At 43.7% G+C, this 23,412-nt stretch overlaps 1 protein-coding gene across 1 annotated transcript in view; it reads left to right on the top strand.

Annotated features, from left to right (window-relative positions):
• Positions 1-13,428: 13,428 nt before the first annotated feature.
• The window catches only part of arhgap20 (Rho GTPase activating protein 20), a 63,072-nt gene continuing 53,088 nt past the window's right edge, over positions 13,429-23,412 (top strand). The window contains exon 1 of the mRNA XM_074657877.1: positions 13,429-13,674. Coding sequence (XP_074513978.1) covers positions 13,564-13,674 — 111 coding nt within the window. The 5' untranslated portion in view covers positions 13,429-13,563. The remainder of the gene's footprint in view (positions 13,675-23,412) is intronic.

The raw sequence follows: 23,412 nt of genomic DNA on the forward strand, positions 1-23,412 counted from the left end.
CTCGGGGACAAGAAGGATTAGTTTGTGGAGAAATCTGTGATAATGGTGACTGGCATGAGACACACATTCTTCAGACACATCACCTGTGGTGTTGGCTCAGGTCTGGCTCTGTTAACTCTGTGAAGAACTACAGGAAGTACTTGTTTGTTTTACTTGTTGTAAGTACATCATTATTTATGAATCATCTTTAAAGGCACAGTGAGGCGACACACGTCAGCTAAAAGCACAATATCACTCTATATTTCAGCTGCTTGGCAGTAATGTTAGCTGACCAGACGAAGGTCTCTCTGTGAATCAATGCTCAAAGGAGACACCGGCACCCGGTCGGAGACGATAACGTTTCTCTCTGCGGAGCCCCGTCGCTTCACAAGACACGGGAAACCTCTGTTGGTCTGGAGGAGCTGCAGCATTTATTTCTGCACAAACGTCCCCTGTACATTCACTAGATATTCTCAGAGCTAAACTAACTCTTCTGCAGTGTGGAGTGAGCAGCATGCACGTGAGAGGTGGAGCGAGCTGAGTGAAGGCAAGCAGACAGAGGAGCAGAGGAGCAGAGTACAGCAGAGACTCCGGTCCTGGAGACCAAAGCTACGGTCTCCCCTGGTCCTCAAACCGCGGCCAACACTGTTTTGCAAGACGGGCTTCACTAGATAGAACTTTGTGTTTTTGGTGCTTCCGTGTCGTTTGTGTTGGAGTCTGAATCTGAACAGCGTGCGAGCGCGCATATGCGAGCGACCCGGGTGATTTATACGTGTAAGAAGTTACAAACAGTCCCTTTAAGCCAGCTATTCCAGTTGTTAGATATAATACTCTTTGTGTTTGTTGACTGTACTAATTCTATTTAACCTCTACTTCACAGGACCGATGAAGATAAAGCAGTAAAACACCTTACAGTGTGTGAATGAGAGTGAAAGCAGTCTGCAGTGTTTGTTTCTGTCACATCTGTAGCTCTACGTTCACATACATCAACTTCTGATATGATCACACTGAAAGCCCCTTGAGGGACACATATCTCTCCGACTGACAGCATGACTAATGAATGCCCTCTTGACTCCTGCGACCCCCTCCCTCCCTCACACTCACATAACACACTCATCGGTCCAATCACAACTAAGAAATGTTTACCTGCATGGGGAGCCTTGATTCCTGCTTGTCTGACCATCTCTATCCTCCACTGAAGAGCTCGGGGTCAGCCAGGAGTTCACCTCACATCCAACAGGAGCTTTCATGTTGATCTGGCAAAACTAACGGCTGAGTCGGCGTTCTTTTGGACTGATTCTTGGCCCTCTAGCAAGACGACAACGTCAGCCCTCTGGCTGTTCTCACACACTGAACAGTAATGCACTATTTGTATAAATTCCACGAAATCAATGCATATTTAATCCACTTACTGTAAGTGTGAACCAGAAAGTGTAAAGAGTGACAAATGCTGCAGAGGGAGGGTCGTGAAGGTAAATTCAGTTCTCACGACCTATCCTAACCTTAACCATTCAAGGTCGATGCCTAACCATAACCATCTCACGAGAGTTTTGTAATTTGCGTGCTACCTTCTAGCCCGTAGGGAGGAGGTCGGGCTGGATCAGTGGGTGAATATAACACCAGACTTTCAACAACGAGACCGCTGTTGGTGTCCCGTGTGAAACCAGAAGTTAACGTTGATTTATTTGTCACGTAACTTCCGTCATTTGTAGGAGAATGCACGAAACAATGAGGAAGAACTCTTTCATAAGATATCAAACGAACCATTGTGTGAGCAATCCTTTATCTTCTTCGTCTGTGCATAGATTGATTGGATATCATGATCTGAAGAAGAATGATGTTTGAATGATTTCTTTGATGCATTGTTGATCACACTGCGTCACCACGGTAACCGTCATGTCTTTCTGTAGTACGTGCATGCAAATGTGACTATTTTGTTCAGTAAAAGTAAAACCACCTTGACGTTGGTGCAAAATTCTCTCTTTGTCTTCCCTTGTCTTTGAATATTTGCATATTTGCCCGTTGTTTTCCTCTCCCGTTGCTGCTCGGCCACCCTGAGCTCTGCAGGTCTGGTGCACAGAGAGGTCAGCCAAACAAATCCTCACCACACAATGAAAAGAGATTCTGCTGCCAGCCACTACACCACCTTAAGCCCTAAGGATTCTATCCCTCAACTAGGAATACAACAAACATGCTTTTATTTTGTTTGGCAGTCAACAATCACTTTCATTTAACATTTAACTAATGATAAAAGTTACGGTTTAAAGGGGAAACAACACCTAAATGAAGAGTTCCAATATGTTATTTCCATGACCTAGGAAAGTTCAAGCTGCTCCATAAACAATGAATGGGAGACAGATTTTGTTGCTTTCTTTTTTTATACCAAAAATGAGCTTTATTTTCTCTTGTAGTTTTCTCAGTTATGAAACAGAAAATGTTCCCATATACTCAGAACATTCTCCTAGTTGTTCTCAGGGTCATCTCTGCCCAGTGTCACCTAATACCATATGAATGTAAAAAAGTATTTTGCGTGCAATAACAACGCCGTTCTTGCTTTTGGCGTGTCATTTGTGTTGTGTATTCCGTACTTATGTTACAGTGTTTCTGTACGTATTTAACTTCATGTACGTACTTGTTTTAAAGGTCCAGTGTGTAGGATCTGGCAGTATGAGTTGTTTTGTTGCCTAAACATAATCGCGACTGTTTCATGGTAACGACATGGGGTAAAAATGACACGCGGTAAAAAGCCTAAAATGTGATAGCACCACATTTTAAGGACATCCCGCATGTCATGCTTACACCTTTATACGCCTTCCCATGAGATCAGGTTGGTCATCTATATAAGACTCTATAACAGTTCATACTTGATATCACAAATTTGATTTTAGCACTCCAGCAGAAACATCTAAAAATCATTAGAATAAGAGCTGTGTTTATTTTCAACATGACCAGTGACAGCTTGTTATCTACAGTATACAAGCTACCAGAGATTCACTCCCCAGATGAATGAATGAACATATACAGTATATAGCTGCAGTGTGAGGTCGTATGACTCCTGCAGAACAAGCCCTCTTTCTCTCTCTGGGTTTACTGTTTCTCAACATCACTAATCAGCCCTGCAGCTGGTTTAAGGGGCCGGAGTGCTGCGTCAGACTCAGAGGAGCTTGTCGGATGGTCGAACAGCTTCGGTAACCCCACCCCGACCTTTCCGACGTCGGATTAAGGGGGACATTTCTGTAACTTTACGAATCCGACAATCCGACATTTACTCCCACTGCACAGCGTGATTGGCCAGCTGGGACGAGGTGAGGAAGGAGCCGGGGTTTGAACTTCTCTCTCTAACTCTTCCTAACTACCTTCCAGAGTAGCTGTTCAGGTCAGATATAAGCACTTCTGATTTCTGAAACGGTCGGACAATGTTCAAAACCACTTCTTCTCTAGTATAACCCGGCCCTTATTCCACCTGCAGCTCTGCGATATAAACTCAGGAGGAACAGGAGTAATAACCATCATGCTGGAGAAGGATTTGAGGCCTAAAACTGAAGCATTAAGTGGGTAAAAAAGGAGAATCTCTCGTCCTCGTCTCCTCTACAGAGTGAATGTGGTCTGTCGTCAGCAACATGAAAAGCTGTCCTCACCTCCTCCCTCCCTTCCTCCTGCATGCACACACACAATCGATTACCCGTCTGCGTCCCTCTCTGTGCCGCTGTCCTCCCTTATCTGCTGTATGACTCACATTTAACCTTTTGTCCTCCTCTGACTGTGACACATTTGTTACAGCTCGGCTCTAATCTCTCTACAATCAACGCTCTTCCCGGCACCGAACAATGATCATCTGCTCTTCCTTTCTTCCCCCCCACAGAACAGATCCTCCTGCTGCTGGGGACCGTTTGTCTCTGACTAAATAATAATAATTAGGCGTAGATGTGTTTAAACACGTCAAGGCTAAAAGAGCTTATTGTGATGTCACCTGTCTCCCGTTACCTTCAGCTTGTGCAAAACAGCATTTATATGACTTCTTTTATGCGTGTTCATGAGATTTAGAATATTTTCCGACGGGGAACTGAGCAGAAAGAGAAACTTATCTCTACTGTTTTGTTAAAGGGACTATTTGTAACTTTCAGAAATGCTTCTTAACAGCGACACCTGTGGCCTTGAAATCAACGAAAGTCAGCGTCGAGCTCAAGCTTGTGCTCGCTCTAAATATACCTGAACGAGCATCGCTCAACACAGTGAGGCGACACACGTCAGCTAAAAGCACAATATCACTCTATATTTCAGCTGCTTGGCAGTAATGTTAGCTGACCAGACCAAGGTCTCTCCATGAATCAATGCTGATACTGTGTTTGCTTCTCCTGCCTCAGCGCAGGCTTCAGCAGCGGAGCTCCGCAGCGAGAAACTCGTCTCCCTCCGCCCGCAGCCGGAGTGAACAGGGAGACACCGCCACCCGGTCGGTAACGAGACGACAAGGTTTCTCTCTGCGGAGCCCCGTCACTTCACAAGACACGGGAAACCTCTGTTGGTCTGGAGGAGCTGCAGCAGTTATTTCTGCACAAACGTCCACTGAACATTCACTAGATATTCTCAGAGCTAAACTAACTCTTCTGCAGTGTGGAGTGAGCGAGCGTTCACATCTAGTAGAGGTGGAGCGAGTGCGCGAGAACACACGCTCTGTCTGAGTGAAGGTAAGCAGGCAGCGGAGACGAGGCTCCGGCCACACGCGAGCGCGGTATGCGAACGCGCATGTGTCCCGACCCGCTACATTTATACGCTTAAAAGTTACAAACAGTCTCTTTAAAGGAGTCTGGTGGCTTTGAAGGGAGCAACCCCACTTTAAAAAAACAGAACTGTACCTTTAACTAAAACCTGTATCACTTTTAATCTGACTTTTTCGTAAGGGGAACCCTATGAATGTTGTTGTTGCACTGAGTCCATATTAAATACATCTTGTTCTTGTTAGCGCAAATAATAATAATAATTCAAGCGTAACTTTCCAGGAAAAATGTGAGCGGATTGATCAACATCACCGCCTTCTCTTATTAAATCTGGACAAATCACCGTCTTGGCTCGTCCTTATCATCAAGCAGAATGCTCTTATAAGGAGAGGATCTCCACATGATGGATCTTTACTGGTCCTCAGTGTGTGTGTGTGTGTGTGTGTGTGTGTGTGTGTGATGAAGACGAGGGCTAACTGACAGCTGATGTCTTCACCACTTTAAAGTTAGTTAGTGAGCTCCCGGCTCTGCGAAGTGAGTGATTGGACAATCTGGCGTGAAGCCTCAGGACGGCGATCCCTCCTCTTTCACTCCTCTCCTCACACCCTCTTCATCTCCCTCGCTCCTCCTCTTCACGTCTTCTCACCCTCTTCATCCTCCTCTGTCTCCTCCACTAGGAGTGTTTACCCATCTGTGATATTTTATGTCCTCTCTAATGAGAACTGTAAATCATACATTTCTCTCTGACTCTCTGCAGGGAGGGATGCTTTTTGTCCGCTGACCTCACATTCAATTTTACCGCTGAATAACTTCACATTATACGCGCTGGAAATATGTGAACTGAGCTGGGTTTACAGCCCACACACCGGTACAGACACACAGATACTCCCTAAAGATTGATTTCTCTGATAAATCTCTTCCAAAGTGTTAATGATTTTACCAGATGAAGAGCTGCTGACGTTGTTTGCTCTATCAGAATTATTAAAGTAATAATTATCCGGTGTTTGTTGGATCCATCCACCTCCAGACTTCGCCCACTATACGCTTTTTTTCCCGCTTTTTTTTTTACTACGTTACTAACTCTTACCGTAGCATTTATACGTGGATGCGTTTACTTTGCAGTCAGTACAGGATACATGGCGTACAAATGACACGCGGAAATCAAGAAAGGTGTACTTATTGCACGCCTCGCTCATTATCGTGGCATTTATACACCTTCTCCTTGTGAACGGGCTGAAATAGCACGACGTTTTAGGGACATTCTTCGTGTCATGGTAACGCATTTTAGGTGTCATTTAACGCCACATCGTTATTGTGAAACGGTCACAGTTAAATTTGAGCAACAAAATTACGGTAACAGCCGCAGTTACCTAAACCTAACTGTTACCTAAACCTAACTGTGGCAAGAAAACCACCAACTTCAACACATTCTCACTCCCACCTCAACAAATGCCGCCGCTTGGTCAGCGCCCCTCGGCATCAAAGACCGACACACGGCACCGACACCCCACCCCATGTCAATATATGCATGTTACATGCGTAGTGTCCTTTCAAAATAAATTTCAGTTTTCACAGGAGACGAACAGGTCCAGGTCTCCTGGTTGAAAGTCTCGTGTTTGTTTGAGCCGTCCACCTCCCTGAACGGACTCTCGCGCTATTAAGACTACGTCACTTTCTCCGACCGTAGAATGACGCCGCGGGTGGGTTTACATTGCTACATCGCTTAGTTAGGGTAAGAGGAAACATGGTTGGTCTTAAAATAAGTATGTAAACTTAGTAAAATACGTACAGAAACAACGTAACACAACTACGGAAAACACGTCACAAACGTCAATAAAACTTCATCAGAAGGCTGACATTAAGGCTGACCATCGTGCAAAGCGGACGCCAATAAGACGTCCTGTCTGTTCAGCATTATGAAAGCTTGAGTGAGCCTTGATCCAATTAGTCAAATCCAGAGCCAGACCAAAGGTTGTCGGGCTGATTGTCTCCTTTTGTGCAGCAGTTGGCTGCTTTGATTGGATAAACCAGCTCCTGTATCTGAATGGACGTTTTCATCACCAGCACAGCTCCGGGCCTTCAAATGCATTGTGGGTATAAATATGTATGATCCCTCAAGTGTCCCTCTCGTGCTTAGTGGGAACACAGTGTACATGTGCATCTGATTGATTTTTTAAAGATGATTTTCACGTCATTTATGGGACAACAGATAGATATTTATATTTCACAGTAAATGTTTTTACAGATACGTCGTTCTTCCAGCATGACGCCAGCGAGCGATAATCCTTCCGTATACATACACGTCGCTTCTATAAACTGCTGAAACTGGAGCACGAGGAAAACCTAAACACACGGAGGCAGAGAGTCTAGAGGAGGTATGAGAGGAAGAGTCCAAACAAGCCTTCACATGCTGTCAAAATATCTTATCTCATCTCATCTTAACGCCTGATTCCTGCAGTTTGCACTTCGTTCACAGGGTCAGCACAGGATTAATTGAACGGCATAAAGTATTTCTTCTAATATACAAATCTACTATCATATTTTCACCATGATCTTGGTGTGAAATGCCTTTCGCTTGGGAAAGAATTAAGATCTGTGGGCTTCATCCAATAATTCATTAAGAAAATTTGAATTAAAAAACCTGCCTCATATATCAGAGATCATAATTCAGTGTGTTTGTAATGTTACACTTCGTCTTTGGGAGGATGTTAGGGCAAAGATGTGTTGAGAAATATCGTCTGAATATTTAAAGAGAAACCTGAAGTTTTCCAGAAATTATACGATTTCCTTGTTTTGAGGTGAGATCGTACGATGGAGGATTAGGGCCACATTGAGGAAAAAAAATAAAGAATAAAGTCATAATATTACGAGAAAAAAGTCATAAGTTTACGAGAAAAAAAGTCGTAATTTTACGAGAATAAAGTCATAATATTATAAAGTAGTAATTCTACGTGTTATTTTAGAGGGTAAATAGTGTGAAAATGAGGAACGTGGAGCATCTTGTGAAGTTCTACTTTAGTTTAGGTTTCACAAACAACCAAATACTTCATCTTTTGGCTCATCAGCAGCACATTATCATCAGTATCAGGACCTGGACAAGATTGTGCAAGAAACTTGAGTTTATTCTGGAGAAAGAAGAAACGGACCTGCTGGAGGAACTGACTCTTTAGTGGAGGAGGAAATGACTTTACGACTCCTTTCTCACCACTCACCTGGACATAATCTGTAATCAACGCTCCTGCTAGTCTCCTATAAATCAGCACACCTGCCCACCGATGAAGCAGCTCCTCTTCACTTCATGAACCCTTCTCCAATGGACAGTCAACGCCGGATCAATAACGTATACACTACACTACACTACGTTTGTTTCCTGTTTGTTTGCTTGTTTGTCTTCCTGCTTGCGTCAACTAACTGCTGCTCTCCACTCTCCAGGAAAAACCTTACAGCCACTTCGGCTCATCCAGTCAGCTCTCACTCCCAGAATCCCCCTTTCCCCTCACCATCACCGTCAACGCCAGAATAATCAAAATCTCCTGTAATAAACTACTCATCTTTTCACCTACCTGTTGTCCAGCGTCTGCATTTGGGTCCAGCCACAGAAACCCTGACTGTAACATACGTATAAGACCCATTAAGACCGGATGCTGCATTTGTGTGTTTATATCTTTAAGACCGGTTGCAAAGCTTCTACCATAAAGACCCTATGCGACATGCATGCGTTTAGATGATGTCATCATTTTCAAGACACGTAACCGATTATTGGTATCGTGATTTGCTAAAAAAAACACATGGGTAAGGAAAAAATGCATAATGGGAGAATTTGTTTTTAGCTTTAGCCTCTTAGCTTCCTGGACTTTGTGTGGACTGGAAGCCAGAAGTCTAAGCTGTCAAATGGTATTTATTTCATGTTTCTATCTGCTACAGAAGCTGAGAAATAAAGGTTTCTGTAAACGTTGATAATTCAACGTTGAGTGAGCAAGTTTTTCAGAAATCCTCAGGTTTTAGGAGGTTTTCAAAAACGACTCAGGTTTTAATGGGTTAAACTCAAAGCATGATCTTTACCTAAACCTATAACAAGTGGTTTTGTTGCCTAAACCTAATTAAGAAGGCAGTTTCGAACCGTGAATGTCTGCAACAAATCTCACAGAAATCCAGATCCTGAATGTGTAATTACTCCTGTGCTACACAAGCTCATCACACCTGCATCATGACAACACCTGAACTAAACCTGACTGTCTCTCTATTGAATTATCCATCCATCCATTTTCTCTTACGCTTATCCGTGGCCGGGTCGCGGGGGCAGCAGGTTTAGCAGGTTTAACAGGTTTAGCAGGTTTAACAGGTTTAGCAGGTTTATCAGGTTATTCTAGACGTCCCTCTTCCCAGCAACCTTTTCTGGGTCTATCCCGTCCTTACCAGTTGGACGTGTCCAGAAAACCTCCAAAGGGAGGCGTCCAGGAGGCACTCTGATCAGATACCCGAACCACCTCAGCTGGCCCCTTTCGACAAGCTCTACTCCGAGCTCCCTCCGGACATCCGAGCTCCTCACCCTCTCTCTAAGGCTGAGCCCAGACGCCCTACGGAGGAAACTCATTTCGGCCACTTGTATCCACGATCTCATTCTTTCGGTCACCACCCAAAACACAGAACATAGATGGACCGGTAAATCGAGAGCTTTGCCTTCCGGCTCAGCTCCCTTTTCACCGCAACGGTCCGGTTCAGCGCCCGCATAACTGCAGACACCGCACCGAACCGCCTGTCCATCTCCCGCTCCATTTTACCCTGACTCATGATCAAGACTCCGAGATACTTGAACTCCCTCGCTTGGGGCAAAGACTCACTCTCCACCTGGAGGGCGCAATCCACCGTTTTCCAACAGAGAACCACGGCCTCAGACTTGCTGACTTTCATCCGGACCGCTTCACACTCAGCTGCGAACCGCCCCAGTGCGCGTGTGCGTGCGTGCGTGCGTGCGTGCGTGCGTGCGTGCTCTATTGTATTATATGTTGTGTCAAGAGTTTGATGGCTGCTCAGGAAGCTGTTTCAACAATAGCTATTGTCCTGACTTTTCAGCCAATCAAAAGAGACTTCCTCCTGTAGTGAGCATCAACAGTCATCACGTGAGTTGCACTCAGACCTCAGAGAATTTTTTTGCTGTGAGGATCGGCAAAGTGAGTCAGCCTGTTGATTGAAGGACGAGACTGTAACCGAAGCCTGATAATCCCTCACCTGCTCCTGTTATTCTACGCCTCCTATGGTTCGTCATGTTGTTTATCCCGTCTCAAACTCTTTCTTTCCCCTTCAGACGTGACTGAAGCCATTAAAACAGTCTCAGACGGAAGGCTATAATCCTTTCAACTGTATCTCATGTCCTCAGCTTCCAGGAGGAGGTGGACAGGTTATCTTGGTGCCTCCTTGTGTTTTGGTTTCCATGCACCCAAACCTCAGTATTTAACTAACCACGGCTGAATGGTGACGGTGATCCTGCTCTGACATTCACAGACTGCTTTACAAAGGCATGACGCCTGCTCAATAGTCCATGTCAGTCGTACGGTGAACACGATGGACTCAGAGACAGATGTCTCATGAAACCAAATCAGAGCTATTTTAACATGTTAACATGATATTAGATTTGTTCTCTTAATGTTCCTTGTGTTTTAAGCTACAACCTTCTAACGCCTGCGTCCAACAATTTATATAAATTTATGAAACCGTCAACCCAACATTCACGTGAATCCATTTCACGTTGCATTTGGTTTGGCGTGTGGAGATAAATAAATACGCAGGAATACATTTTAACTCTCAACATCTCATCTCTCATTCTTCACACAATCATTTCTGACACTTTTCTTGTGTGTGAACAATGTTTGCCTTTACCCCCACATTTAAAGGGACTGTTTGTAACTTTCTAAGCGTATAAATGCACCGGGTCGGGATCCCATGCACACTCGCGTGTGGCTGGAGTCTCTGCTCCTCTGCCTGCTTGCCTTCACTCAACGTGCGCTCACTCCACACTGCAGAAGAGTTAGTTTAGCTCTCAGAATATCTAGTGAATGTACAGTGGATGTTTCTTCAGACATAACTGCTGCAGCTCCTCCAGACCAACAGAGGTTTCCCGTGTCTTGTGAAGTGACGGGGCTCCGCAGCCAGAAACGTTACCGTCTCCAACCAGGTGCGGGTGTCTCCCTGCGGGCGCAGTCGAGAGACGATAACTAGGCCAACACTAGGATCAGATCTAAATCATGTTCATGGAGAGACCTTCGTCTGGTCAGCTAACATTATTGCCGAGCAGCTGACATATAGAGTGATATTGTGCTTTTAGCTGACGTGTGTCTCCTCACTGTTTTGAGCGATGCTCGTTCATGTCTATGTAGAGCGAGCACAAGCGCGAGCCCGACGCTGACTTTCGTTGACTTAACGGTCACATGTGTCGCTGTTAACAAGACATTCTGAAAATTACAAATAGTCCCTTTAAATGATTATTGAAATTGAAACAAATGACTGACGACCTCTCTTCGTTTTTCCTCTCGTAGATGTTGATTGTTCTGTTTCCGGTTCATAACCTCTACTTCTTCTATTGGATTTGTTGGATTACAGCGAAAATAAAGCGTAGCCTAAACTGTATAGCGTCAACTTCTGACAAAACAATGATCAACAAACACAAGACTTTGAACCAGGAGACCGGTGTCCTGGTCCCAAAGTATTGTTGAGATTACATTAGTGACGTTTGTGACATGTTTCTGTACTTATGTTACGTTGTTTCTGTACTTATGTTACGTTGTTTCTGTACTTCTGTTACGTTGTTTCTGTACTTATGTTACGTTGTTTCTGTACTTCTGTTACGTTGTTTCTGTACGTATTTTACTTAGTTTACTTATTTTAAGCCCAACCACGATGTTTTTCCTAAACCAAATTTTTTGTGGCACGACCATTTCATGGTATCAATGTCGCGATAAATGACACATGAAAAGCCTAAAATCATGACACAGAAAGGTTGTGCTATTTCTACGCCTTCCCATGAGATCTGATTGTGTCATAAACATCCCACTGAAGAAATGAGAACTGAACAACATGTCGTTCCTTGACTCTGACAATGTCTTAAACTCAGTTTGTTCACCACAAAGACAGAACAGCAAAACACACATTTACCATTTGTGTAAAATAAATATATTTATGCATCCGTCTTGTCATTCAGTAGTAACCAGATGGAGCGACAGGAAGAGAGAGAAGAGGAAGATGAAGGAACACACTGGATGCATATATACATACATGTGTGTGTGTGTGTGTGTGTGTGTGTGTGTCGGTGTGTGTCCCTCCACACAGGGGCTCGACACAATGCCTCCTGTTATCACATCAGCTCAGTGCATTTGAATAGCAAAGGCTGCCGGGCAGCGTTGGTTGGAGGAGGGGAACAACGGCGGGGTGGTACCGTATCAGCACCAGGTGACACCGACACACACTCCAGCTCCACATCTTTTAAAGCTTCAGTAGGCAGAACGTTTTTGGCATCATTGGGCAAAAATCTCCATAATAACCTTTCAGCATATTGTAATTCAAGTGTTCTGAGAGAAAACTAGACTTCTGTTTTCAGGCTTTAGAACCTCTAGTCTGTGACGGGAGACTTTGACCAATCACAGGTCATTTCAGAGAGAGAGAGAGCGTTCCTATTGGCTGTGCTCCGGCTGGACTTTCTCATTTTCCAGCTAAACCGTGCACTACAAGATGATTCTGAAAACATTTGAGGAGAGAAATAGGCATTAACGTAACAGAATATTGATTCATATTTGATCAGCGCGGCCTAGTTTCACCGTTTGGTCGGAGTTCAGGAGACGGCAGCTGGACGGCAGCTGGACGGCAGACTCCAGATCAGCTCTGACTGCTTGTTTTCCTCCCGTCTGTGGAATCTTGCAGATGCCATTAGGAGCACCGGAGGACACCGGAGGACACTGGAGGACACAGAGGGACATGATTTTTTTCAGGTTACCTGTCTCATGCACTACAGTCACGATATAGCGGGAAAAAAAATCTTGTTTTAATCATATTTGCTCCATTTCTACCCACTGCTGCTTTAAGGTTTCTGTTTGGTGTCGGGGTCCAGGAAGAGGCTTACGGTGATCCTCTGTTGCTGTCTCTCTTGTTGACCCCTCAACCTCGGGACAGTAGGGAGGAGGATGCGGAGGAGGAGGAGGAGGACGAGGAGGAGGTGGTGAAAATCATCCCTATTTTGGAGAGAAACAAGAAATTCTGAGGAGATAAAAAACTATTTTGAAGCAGCGAAATGTTCCTACAAAGTGTCTTTCTTCACATCACCCATCACAGAGGAGTAAACTGATCACCTCCCTCCTCTTTCCCCCCTCAGTCTGTGACAGTTTGGAGGACGCTGTCATAAACAACACCTCCTCCTCCTCGTCCTCCTCCCTTTGGCCTCAGCCCCTCCTCCTGTTTGCCCCCTTCCACCTGACTAGCCAATGGGACCAGACGGGCTTGTCCGGGCATGGAGGGACTGGGGAGGAGGGGGATGGGGGATGACCTACTGGACAGGACCAAACACCTTGGCAGCCAGTCAGTCAGACAGGCAGACAGACAGGAGCAGAGGGACTGGGAGGACGTCCAGCTTATTGATGGACAGTTAAACGGGTGAATGAACCCCTCTCTGCCTGTTGCTTCCTCTACGATGGATCCACAGAGCTGCTGCTGGTGTGAAGGAGTGAAGGAGGGTCTCTGAACCCTGAGACCTGAAGGGAAGACCAGAGGAGCAGGATATACTTTGAGATTAAAGAGCAAATCAAGAGCATCAGACTGAGTTGATGTCAGCACCGACATCTATCTGACTAACACACACACACACAAACAGACAGAGTCCTGCACAATGCCAGCAGGAAGGCACAGGTTCTCGGACATGGAGATGTTAGTCGGGATGGAGGACGAGCGAGTGGCCAGGAGCAGAGCTGGGAGCTGTGTGGAGCTTTACACTGTCAAAGTAAGTCTTCTTTTGCTCTTCTGAGAACATTTAGAGAGGGCTGAAGAGGGTAGACGATCAGAAATTCAGCTTATAATCAAATATCTGGTGTTATGTTAGTGAATATTAGGGAATATCACAGGAATACTATGTGTTTTCCCACTTGTTGCATTTCTGAGTGGAAAGAAATCACCAAAGCAGGACTGAAATACCATTTATTATATGTAAGGCCGGAGGATGTGGTTGAAATAAATATTATGATATCACAATATGGCAAATATATGCACAATATAATTGATGTTCATTGCAGTGAACTGTGTGTTCTGCATGAGGACAACTCGGTACACTGTGGACCACAGGTTGGGAAAGAAAAGAAAACTTGTGCTTAAGCTTTGTTTCATAACCGTGTGTGTGTTTTTTTATGCTGATACAAATCTCCACAAGTCCACATAATGTCGGTGGTATTTAGACGGATAAGTTCAGCCGTTATTACAATCACTTCTCTGTGCCTCCGTGAAAGCCGGCAGACCAAAAGAGATTTGTATGTGATTGCAAAGAGCTGAGCTTGTTCGAGGAGGGTCTGAGTTGAGCCGGGCTGCCAGATGCTCAGACCGCCTCAGCAGCAGCAGCAGCAGCAGCAGCAGCACCGGGACGAAGTCTGGCAACAGGTCTGTGCTTTTATTAGAGAGGAGATACTGCATGTGTTCACAGTGACACCTTCTAATGCTGCATGAGGTTTAGGAGAAATCCACATCTTCTTCTGTGGTGGAGAAAGGTCATTCAAATTCAGATTTGATGCAGTTGAACTTCGAATCTGAAATGTAAAGCAAACCAAGGACATCGTTCTCAAACACAACCTTATTAGGGCTGTCAATCAATTAAAATGTTTAATCGTGATTAATTGCACATTTTTTATCTGTTCAAAATGAACCTTAAAGGGAGATTTGTCAAGTATTTAATACTCTTATCAACATGGGAGTGGACAGATATGCTGCTTTATGCAAATGTATGTATATATTTATTATTGTAAATTAATTACCAACACAAAACAATGACAGATATTGTCCAGAAACCCTCACAGGTACTGCATTTAGCATAAACAATATGCTTAAAAACTGTGTCCGCTACAACTTAAATATCGCATTGTTGCGTTAAAGAAATGAGTAGCGTTAAAAGGAATTAGCGTTAACGCGTAATTATTTAACCTTGACATCCCTAAACCTTATATTTAATGTTTTATGTTAGTCAACGTATCCTCATACAACGGTTCATATGATACCTTACAAAAAGTTAATCCTTATTTTTTGTGCGTTTTCCTACAAATGTCCAGCAACACGCCTCAATTTCTGCTCATTACATGCATACAGTCCTTTCAAAATAAACTTCTGTCTTGGCAGGAAACTACTTGGTTAGGTTTAGGAAAAGATCACAGTTTGGGTTAGAATAACTACACAGTGGCGTAACTTATGCTGCTTTCAAATGAAACTCGGGAGCTCGTGTTTACAACACGGGAAGTCATGTACATGATATGCTTGGCGTTCAAGTGGTAAAGTCGTGAGAACACCGCTGCTAATCAACGGTAATATTAACGTTACTGTCGGCGCCTAGAAGCCACAGATAGCAATATTTTTCCTCAGACATATTATAAAATTACGAAGAAAAACAATATACGGCTAAAATTACAATATATTAACTCATTATGCACCGAAAAAATAACTTCCATAACTTCTGTCAACATGAAAAAACACGTCACAAATTTCAGAAACGTTCCGCTTCCAAGGTTGTGAATATGAAATGAGGAGGCGTTCATACGGGCCCAACTCATAAACACGGTAAACACGGTAAACACGGTAAACACGGTAAACACGACCCCATTTGAAGGCACCAATAAGTACGGAAGTTACTTGACAAATAAATCAAGGTTCTGGTTTCACACAGGACTCGAACACCGCTCTCCTGGGCCAAAGTGTTTTTTGACCCCCCCATCCACCTCGACCTCCTCTCTACGTGGCGTTTGATGCTCTTTATACTTCCTGTTTCACAATTACGTGGATTACATACTAATTGATTTTGTGGGATATATACAAACTACAGTGCTTTACTTTTCGTGGGTACGGACAGTGTATGAGAACAGCCTGTAATGGTACACTGATGACTTTAAGGCGTTCTCACTTTGTCATTTTGTCCTCGGGGTGTTACCATTAGAGGCAGACGGTGTAAAAACAGTGTTTTGGACACAAACAGAGGACAGTGTCTCTTCATGTTGACAGTCTACAAAAGTGTGCTTATAGAAAACTCAGCAGGTGTTATAAATCATCACTTATTATGCAGAGTACTTGTAGTAGTCATGTGATCCCTGCTGAAGCTGTTCGCTGTTTTGTGGCGAGCGTGAGCTGAGGAGAGACGCTGAATTGAGTTCAGCTGCTGAAGAGAAGAAGAGGCCTGTTTATGATCACTGCTCTCAGACCAGCCGGGCGGCCGGCCAACTTTATTGCATTTGTCAATCTGAAGCGAGCGATCCTGGCTATCCGAGTGGTTCTGTTTTATTACCGCATTTATGGGTTATTTATGACTGGAACATCTCCAGGTTGCACGCTTTCTACCTCTGATGTAAATATTTATCAACTTATGAAAAAAGCACATATTTATCTGACAGCATGAGGTCATCTGACCTGATTTACTCCCCCTTCTCTTCAGCTAGACACCTCGCTACCTGACTTACTTCTCATTTTATTGACATGCAGTATACAGACGGTCAAGAAGAAGAAGTTAAGAAGGGTCAAGGTTGCAGTGTTTTAACAGCACCATGACATTTTACTGTTTCTTTTTCTCTCCCCGCTGTGATAAACTTTCTGTCGATGTCCGGCTGTGTTAGGTGCTCACACTCGTTATAAAATGTGGGTTTATGGGATTACAGAGGTGTAAGAGTGAGTCGGCGTGTACAGTAGGAAGTCAGGTGGCATCACGTGAGGCGGCCCACAGACCGGACAGACTCGGAGGAATGCTGCTTTTTGTGTTCGGCTCTTTGTTCAGAAACCTGGCTGAGAGGCAGAGACGCTGAGAGGCTGAGAGGCTGAGACGCTGCTGCTGTACAGGAGCTCCATCCACCTGAAACGGGAAGCATCGTTATTAATAAACAGACTGTAAAAATATATGGATTTGGTCTTACTAATGTAAAATTACGTCATTTACTAATTAGTTTTGCAGAAATTTCTAAATAATTCTGCAGCCTATAGCAGATGTACAGGTGTATACTAGATGTTACAGCATTAAAGTCCCTTCTACATAAGATAAGACTTTATTAATCCATAGAGGGGAAATTCAGGTATTAAGTACATATAAATAGAGAAGTAAAAATAAAAATAAAATAAAATAAATAAAAATAAGAGGAATATACAACTAGTATAAGGGTTGAGACTAAACAAAACTATACAAGAATGAACAAGAACAATTAAAGACAAACGAATCAGTTTTTATTTGCCAGATACATACAAGGAGTTTTGGTGTTATGCATTTCTCTCATTGTACTTTTAGAAATAACAGATAGGAACAAGGACGGAGCTGTTATGTACACAAGCAGTGAAAAAATAAGTGTATATATATATATAGATATTATATAAATATATATAAAAGCACCAATGACCAAAAATAAAATAATAAAATAAGATGTTTATATACACATCAAGGTGTTCTGAAAGTAGTGCAAAGACATAAATACTGACTGGATGTTTATGTACAGTATGTTAATATTAATAGCAGCGAGTTTCAATTCATTTTATATTTTTTTTCCACATTTATTTTTTTTAATTGAGAAAATTAATCCAATAAAATGTGATTTTGGTGCAACCTACAGTAGGTAATGTCTCATAAAACTTGAATATCCGTGACAAAGCAGCGCTATTTGATGCCCTGGGAATTACAATGGGCTGGTAGGTTTCTCATAAATTCACCAAAAGTTAGCATTAGTTGATGCCTCCTTTGAATATTTAAACATAACATTTTAGAAAACCTGTGTTTCTCTCCTTAAACAGCATTAGTACGCAACAACAATGTGACAAAAGTGAACCACAAACGTACTGTTCATTCTGATAGATTACACAATTAGGACTGATTTTAACACCGTACAGAAATGATTCAACCGATCACAGAAAACACATGAACAATACAGCATTCATTCAAAAATGGTCAGCAAAAGGTAAAGTGTACATGATGTGTAGTTAACGAGCTAAAACACGTGGCCCTTCACGAGGACGCTAACTCCAAAACATGAACATATCTGAGCAGGTAGAGGATGATGACGGAGGTTGTGTGGCTCAGAGGTCAGTGTGTGTGTGTGATGATGACGGTCTGTTTGTATTCAACACAACCCAGTGATACAGTGAGCCTCGTGTGTGATGCTACAGCAGTGATACAACCATCAACATGTGCACACACACACACACACACACACACACACACACACACACACACACACACACACACACACACACAGTGAGAGTTTGAAGTTCAGAGGAGATGAAGCTCAGCGTATCATTAAAGTTATCTCCTGACTCCTGCAGGTATATCATTACTGCCCCCAAGTCATAACACATCAGGCCATACTGATGCACTGTATATGTATTTAGACATGTATGGAGCCTGTGTATATATATTCAGCCCTGTGCGTGTGTGTGTGTGTGTGTGTGTGTGTGTGTGTGAGGGTTCAGGGGGTTAACTATCATACTATATGAAGGTATGCGATTGTTGTCACGTGTCGGATTTAATGCATGTACAGTATGACGTGACAAAACATCAAGTCACGTGGGAACGTGTTTGATCCAGAGTCTTTGTGTTTTTAGCATCTATGTGAGTTGAACGTGTTTTTAACTGATACTCAAGTCACAAAAATGAACACTTGAGACTTGTCTTGTAGACTTGAAGACTTAGTTGACTCCTTAAAGACTCGAGACTAGAGAGCAAAAACATTCAAGTGTCAATTGTTGACAGAACAGTGATAAATAAAACGTCCTCAAGACTGGAGACGTGACTTGGACTGGTCTCGTCTGACTTTAGATTTGACTTGAGACTTGTCTTGGACATGTGTTTGAAGACCTGAGACTTGTTTTTACAATTCTTTAACCTTAACTTAGACTTGCTCATGAGACTTGACTTGGACTTGAAGTTGAAGACTTGAGACTTGCTTTGTCAAGTCTTGGGACTTGTCTTGGACTTGCCTTTGAAGATGTTAGACTTGACTGGCCCATAAGGACTTGAGACTTAACTCGGACTCTCATTTTACTTCAGATTTCCTTCGGCAAGACTGGAGACTTGTCTTGGACATGTGTTTGAAGACCTGAGACTTGACTCAAGACTTGTTTTGACAAGTCTTTAACCTTAACTTAGACTTGCTCTTGAGGACTTGACACTTGATTTGGACTTGCAGTTGAAGACTTGAGACTTGTCTTGGATTTGTGTGAGACTTGTTTTGACAAGACGTAAGATTTGACTTGGACTTGTCCTTAAGGGCTTAAGACTTTACTTGACTTGGACTTGCTTTGAGAAGAGGTGAGACTTGTAAATCTCTGAGATAAAACAGGAACCTACTGGTTTTATACCAGTTAGGATCCATTTCAGATCCAAAGACTAGTTTCCTGAGCGACCAGTATTTTTCTCTCAGCTTCTTCCTCTCATGGGCGGCCATTTTGGCTCAGTGAGGCCTCCTTACACGTCATCATCAAGAGTGAAGGGTTCAATGTCGGGCTGCGTTACGTCTCCTCAGCCTCAGACGGCGGTCGTGACACGGCAGGTTGTGAAGTCTGAGACGTCAGGGTGGCGGCGGGACGCATTACGGAGGGATTATCTCCCACTGACCCCGCGGTGATCCTGGGTTAGAGAGGAGGAGGAGAGGAGGGAAACGGGGATCAGGGAGCGAGGGAGGAAAGGAAGGAAGGGCAGGATACAAGGAGGAAAGGGGATAAAGTTTTAGATGAGATGGCATCTGGCAGGTCTTGACCGCCCCTCTGATAGAACTTTTACAACGACAACTACTCCCTCTGCTGCTGAACAGCCTCACCAACAGAGACGGACTGAACCTTTACTCACTGCAAACTGACCTCTCAACACCAGATCACACGTTCAGCGTGACAACAGGTGGGTGTCACATAACTGTAACGTTACTCTATCAACTGTGAAGCAGCAAATAAAAATAACTTGTCCTCAAAACTTCCAAAGGATGAAGGTAGACACAGCCGGCCCATAGAGTGCTCCAGGGATGACGGATTTTAATGAACACCACTGTTAGGATTTATGAAATGTGAATGCAGTCGCCAGAAGTGAAAAGCTAACGTTAGGCTATCAACGAACTACACCACGTGCATCAATGAGCCTCGGGTCTGACCCTGTCTCCTTCCTTGGACCACTTTCGGTGGGTCCTGACCGCTGAGACCGGGAACATCCCACAAGAGCTGCAGTTCTGGAGATGCTCTGACCCAGTCGTCCAGCCAGCACAGTTTGGCCCTGGTCAAAGTCGCTCACATCCTTAAACTGGCCCATTTTCTCTGCTTTCAACAAAAAGTTCAAAGTTCAAAATGTTCACTTGCTGTCTAATATATCCGCCCCGCCACTGACAGGTGCCATGGTAACCAGATAATCCATGTTATTCACTTCACCTGTCAGTGGTCTTCATGTTACGGCTGATCGGTGTATGTTAGGAGTATGTGTCATGTGACTATCTGCCCTTGCACTCTCCAGATTCACATGATTGTAAAAATGTAAAAGGACAGGGTTTATGTCTAGGTGCATGTGGCCAAGCAAACACTGCGTTTCTATAGCAACACCCCCAAAACACCGCTGTCCTATCAGCAGTGGATCTTCTTAGAGAGAGCGAGGCGCTGAGAGCTCTGCAGCGGATGAGCTCGTTCAGATTGTTTCCAGAGCGTCGGAGGAGATGGACGACTAGATTGGGCTCTTGCTTTGTTGTTGTAGTATTTAAGTGAATGTGTGTGTGGAGAGGTGGCGTGCACTCTTAAACCATCTGTGAAGTAATTTGGTAATTAGGTTGGGTTATTATTATTATCATTATTATTATTATAATGGCTTTCTGAGGGTGACCTAGTTTAGAAACATGCACGGGACTATTTCATCCGTGCTGTTTGAAGTATAATATGAGCATAAAGTGAACTTGATGGTTGTAGTGGAGAATTTAAGAAACATTTCTTCATGGGAAGCAGGAAAGCGTCTACTACAGACTACAGACTACAGACTACAGACTACAGAGATGGAGGCGATGTATAGGAGGGAGATGTGGATCATGTGACCAAAACATGACAGATCCCTCACACATGGGAGAGAGTGATTCATCAGTCAGCCTTTACGTGATCTGGAATAGGAAACCAGGCATGAGAAAGAAGGGAACGATGGAGGGTAATATGTTTTATTGTGCGCAGGAAAACTGTTTTTCTTTTTATAGCAGAGAGGGTTTTTAGGTCAGACTCTCTCAGACAACACAGGAAGGTTTTGGAAACTTGTAAAGATTTCCCTGTTGCTACCGCTGTACATGAGACTCTGATGTTTGCCTTGTAAACGTTACACATTTACAATGTTTACAAGACAATAAGCTGCAACAACTGTGTTCTAGTGGCAACATGTGGAGGTTAAAGCAGCTGCTGTAATGTTCTGTAGTCACATTGTGTGAAGCACTTTATCTCCTGTTAAATCAATACTAGTTTTGTAATGATTACCTCTACAGTATGCGCCCAATATCGGACTTTCAGATCTCACTTTCCAGCCCAGAAAGCAAATGATAAGTGTATTATTGTTCCAGTATTTACAAAGATGATATACAATCACCGGCCACTTTATTAGGTACACCTTGCTAGTACCGGGTGGTCTTCTGCTGCTTCAAGGTTGGACGTGTTGTGCGTTCAGAGATGGTATTCTGCATACCTTGGTTGTAACGAGTGGTTGTTTGAGTTACTGTTGCCTTTCTATCATCTCCAACCACTCTGCCCATTCTCCTCTGACATCAACAAGGCATTTCCGTCCACACAACTGCCGCTCACTGGATATGTTCTCTTGTTGGGACCATTCTCTGTAAACCCTAGAGATGGTTGTGCGTGAAAATCCCAGTAGATCAGCAGTTTTTGAAATACTCAGACCAGCCCGTCTGGCACCAACAACCATGCCACGTTCAAAGTCACTTAAATCCCCTTTCTTCCCCATTCTGATGCTCGGTTTGAACTTCAGCAAGTCGTCTTCACCACGTCTAGATGACGTAATGCATTGAGTTGCTGCCATGTGATTGGCTGATTAGCTATTTGTGTTAACAAGCAATTGAACAGGTGTGCCTAATAAAGTGGCCGGTGAGTGTATATAACCAGGCGGAAACCTGCGGGTATGAAAAGTCTCAATCACTAGTTTCAAGTCTTCTTCAATACAGCATGATGTTCATTTAGTAAATTACGGTCCCATTTAGAGTCAGATAGACCATAAAGCAGGGGATGCTTTAGGGCGGGGCTACTTTGTGATTGACAGGTCGCTACCACGGCGTTGCCCGGTTGGAGTTGTCCGTGTTTTCGCCTTAGAGCTTTAACCCTTTCACAGTGTGTTTTCACTTCATCAAAGTTAATGACAACTGATTTGGTCGCCGAATCAAAGCTTCAAAACGTCAGTCCACGGACCAATGGATGACGTCACGTTGACTCCGTCCACTTCTTCTTACAGTCTATGTATATAACCTCTCTCACTAGATGTTTCTGTTAATAAGACTAGATGTTTTTCTCCTCGTTTGTTTTTCTCTCGTTCACCTCTCAAATGTCTCCGGGTTCATTATAGGTTAGGTTATTATATGTCATCATGCATGTGCTCAAGAGCTTAAACCATCAGCTCATTAGTGTGAAGATGCTCTCTGATGATAACATGTACAGCTTCCTGTTTCATTTTGGTTTGAGGAAACCAAATGGCTGCCACCGAACGTTGTTGTGCCAGTTGAGTGTTGCCCAGCACACGCTCTCTGTGTCTCCATCGACAGATAACATCTCTATCTCACATCAATCTAAATGTCAGCGTCCCGACGAGTCTCGAGGGGACACGGAACAGTGGCTGCTGATATGAGTTGTGGCTGCTGGTTAGAGCCTGTAGATAAATCTGGTGGTTAATTGTTCTGCTGACAGGAAGGCTTTAGAGAGCACTGATAGCTCTCTGCAAAGAGATACGCTGCAAATGTTGCTGCAGAACGAACAAAAGGGGATAAATAGATGAATTTAGTTTGTTCAGGGGGAGGTGTGTGGACCGTGCATGCTCAGTTTCACTCTCCTCCACATTGATCCAGTGTAACTCCTTTCACACCACAGCTTCCCAGTGCAACCAGTGACTTGTTGGTGACTGTAGTCTGGTTTATAGACTGTATGGACGGAGACACCGTGATGTCACCCACTGGTTTGTGGACTGCCGTTCATGGCAGTTGCCATGTTGGTCTTTTGCAACCAGAAGTGACGCTAGAGAGTGGAGCTAAGCACAATCAAACGCTGAATAAGACATTTTTTGGCGACCAAATAAGTTGTTATTAACTTTCATGAAGTGAAAACACACTGTGAAAGGGTTAAAGTTGTAAGATGAAAACACAGACAACTCCCAGACCGGACAACGCCGTGGTAGCGACCTGTCAATCACAAGGTAGCCCCGCCCTAAAGCATCCCCTGCTTTATGGTCTATCTGACTCTAAATGGGACCATCATTTATTAAATGAACATCATGCTGTATTGAAGAAGACTTGAAACTAGT

Source organism: Sebastes fasciatus, chromosome 14 (assembly GCF_043250625.1).
Source record: "Sebastes fasciatus isolate fSebFas1 chromosome 14, fSebFas1.pri, whole genome shotgun sequence".
NCBI lineage: Eukaryota > Metazoa > Chordata > Actinopteri > Perciformes > Sebastidae > Sebastes > Sebastes fasciatus.